The following is a 2,433-nucleotide window of genomic DNA, read 5'->3' as shown; positions in this document are numbered from 1 at the left end:
AATTAAGCATGTAAAATAAATATGAGGTTCTGAGTTATAGGTCACAGGGATAATTTCATACTCAATTTGATGAATACATGTAAATTACAGGCACGTAGCAACCGGGGGGGGGGGGGGGGGGGGAGGGGGAGCTGCCCCCCTTTTTTTCCCAACATTACCTGTACTATAAGAAAATGTCCATTGAAAAGATGGTTGCCCCCCCCCCCCCACTTTTTACCACAGTATATACATAGCAAAGTAATATGGGAAAAAAATTGGAAGTGAAAGTAATTTTGCCTTGAAAAAAAGGTGGCCACTACCCCCCCCCCCCCCATTTCATTTTTTTTTGCTTGTCATTTTTTTTAGGTAAGTAAAAAAAATTTCTCAGGCTGCCCCCCCCCCCTCTCCCACTTTCAAAAACGATGCTACGTGCCTGAATTATATAGAATTATTTTGACTTTTTCCTTGGTAAGCCGGATTGGATTGTGTATTTAGAGGCAAACACCTTAGTGCGGGTATTACTGTCTCATGACAGCATCTAGTTTGTTTTTGAGTTTACTATCGACTTGAGAAGAAATTGGAGTTGATAAGAGCTGTTGCTCATCATCTGAATCACTCTCCTCACTGGATGAGCTGTCCTCTGAGTCATTATCCGACTTATCTCGATCTGAACTAGAGTCTAACATGCTACCTGAAGAGGACCGTCTTCTACGTTTCCTTCCTCTCGAGCTTCTTTGGCGTTCACGTCCTCTTTCCTCCCCAGATTGACCACCAGCCGACTGTTCGCGGATTGCCTTTAGGACTTGCTCCGTTACAGCTGCTACTAGCTGCGGCTGTAAGGTATCTGAAGCGTCCTGCTGAGCCGCCTGTTCAGCTTCTAAAGCGTCCTGCTGAGCTGCCTGATCAGCTGAACCTGCCGCGGCTGGTACTTGTCTTCTTAGCCTTCTGGCCCTGGCTGGTCGCCTCGCTCCAGCTGGTTCATTCATCTACAATATTTCTTAAGAAGATATGAATCTAATCAATAAGAATATTTCAGAGCTCTTAACCTGACCATTGAAAGCAACAATTTAAACTTTGATTCTTCAGTTAAAAAATACACTCTTTAAAATTTAAATAATTGGATAAACTTGAATAAAATTCATATATACCAATCAATGCTTGTAGTACAATTCTGCTAATTAGCAGCATCAGAACATATTACAGTGGACTGTATTATAACTGCATCCATTATTATTTAATTTCTATTTATATATTACATTATGCTTTATAACTGTGAAGTAATTATATTTACAAATTTCCAAATATATATGCATTATGCATAAAGTCCGTAGATAAGGAATCTTTAGAAACCTCAACAATATAAGAATGTATGTATCTTATTCATTTTGTGCAATACATTCAGAAAGTAGACCTCAACCATATTTGGTGAAAATTCTAACAAAACAAATAACCCCAACCATATAGGGGTGCAGCAACTTACCAACCATAAACCCCCACCATAGGGGTGTAAAATATGTAAATTCAACCCCGACCATATAGGGGTGCAATATCCTGCTTAAATAATACCCCGAGCATATAGGGGTACAGGATATTGCTTAAGTAACTTCAATCATATATAGATGCAAAATCCTGCTAAGATCAAACCCCGACCATATAGGGGAGCAGGATATTGCCTAATAAACCCCGACCATATAGGGGTACAGGATCCTGCTTGAATACAACCCCGACCATATAGGGGTGCAGGATATTGCATGAATAAACCCCGACCATATAGGGGTGCAAAAAACCTGCTGTATTCTAAGTAACCCCGACCATACAGGGGTGCAAGATCCTGCTAAAAGTCAACCCCGACCATATAGGGGTGTAAAATCCTGGAAATTAAATCATGTTTAGTTTATGTAAGTTGCTTATCAATAATACACCATATTGGCAAATTCGAATAAAACAACCCCAATCCACAGGGTTGCCATATATTAAGATTGAAATGAGTTTATTTTTATATAGCATAATAATATACTAAAGACTGCATCAATCGCCAATGAGCAATTAAGTCAAAAGAACGTAGTAGAATGTATTATAATTAGACTAAATATAAATGTTGTACAGATAAATACCCACCATTATTGATAGACTTTATCATTGAAACAATTACAGCCCTCACATTATTATAATATTCCACCAAACTTTGTTTCATATGGGAAAATATAAAAAAGACTGTTTTATGCCATCTCTAAACTAATGTTTGTGTTGACGATATAATAGGAAGAAAACAAAAAAATATTGTGTCCTGGAATGTAAAAAAAAGTCTTTAAGTCGGGCCAATTTTTAGTCAGCTGGGGGAGGACAACCAAACATTTTTTTTTAAAGTACGCCTCATTTGGTGGTATTTTCAAGGTTATTAAGAAAAAGAGGCTAAGAGTTATTTTGCAGGCCACTAAAAGGTGAAGATAAAGA

The 2,433-nt window shown here is 38.1% G+C and overlaps 1 protein-coding gene across 1 annotated transcript; it reads right to left on the bottom strand.

Moving 5' to 3' along the window:
* Window positions 1–501: 501 nt before the first annotated feature.
* Window positions 502–2,124, bottom strand: LOC134239513 (histone-lysine N-methyltransferase SETD1B-like; the record flags this gene model as incomplete). The annotated part of the gene is made up of 2 exons (XM_062721716.1): window positions 2,098–2,124; window positions 502–965 (listed from the first exon to the last, which is right to left on the bottom strand). Coding segments are annotated over exons 1-2 (467 nt in total), but the record flags the coding sequence as incomplete, so codon positions are not given.
* Between the last annotated feature and the right edge of the window lie 309 nt (window positions 2,125–2,433).

The sequence above is a fragment of the Saccostrea cucullata genome, unplaced genomic scaffold (genome assembly GCF_032062105.1).
Source record: "Saccostrea cucullata isolate Sc308-1 unplaced genomic scaffold, CSIRO_AGI_Scuc_v1 ctg15529, whole genome shotgun sequence".
Classification (NCBI taxonomy): Eukaryota; Metazoa; Mollusca; class Bivalvia; order Ostreida; family Ostreidae; genus Saccostrea; species Saccostrea cuccullata.
This window is presented reverse-complemented; position numbering and strand designations above follow the sequence as displayed.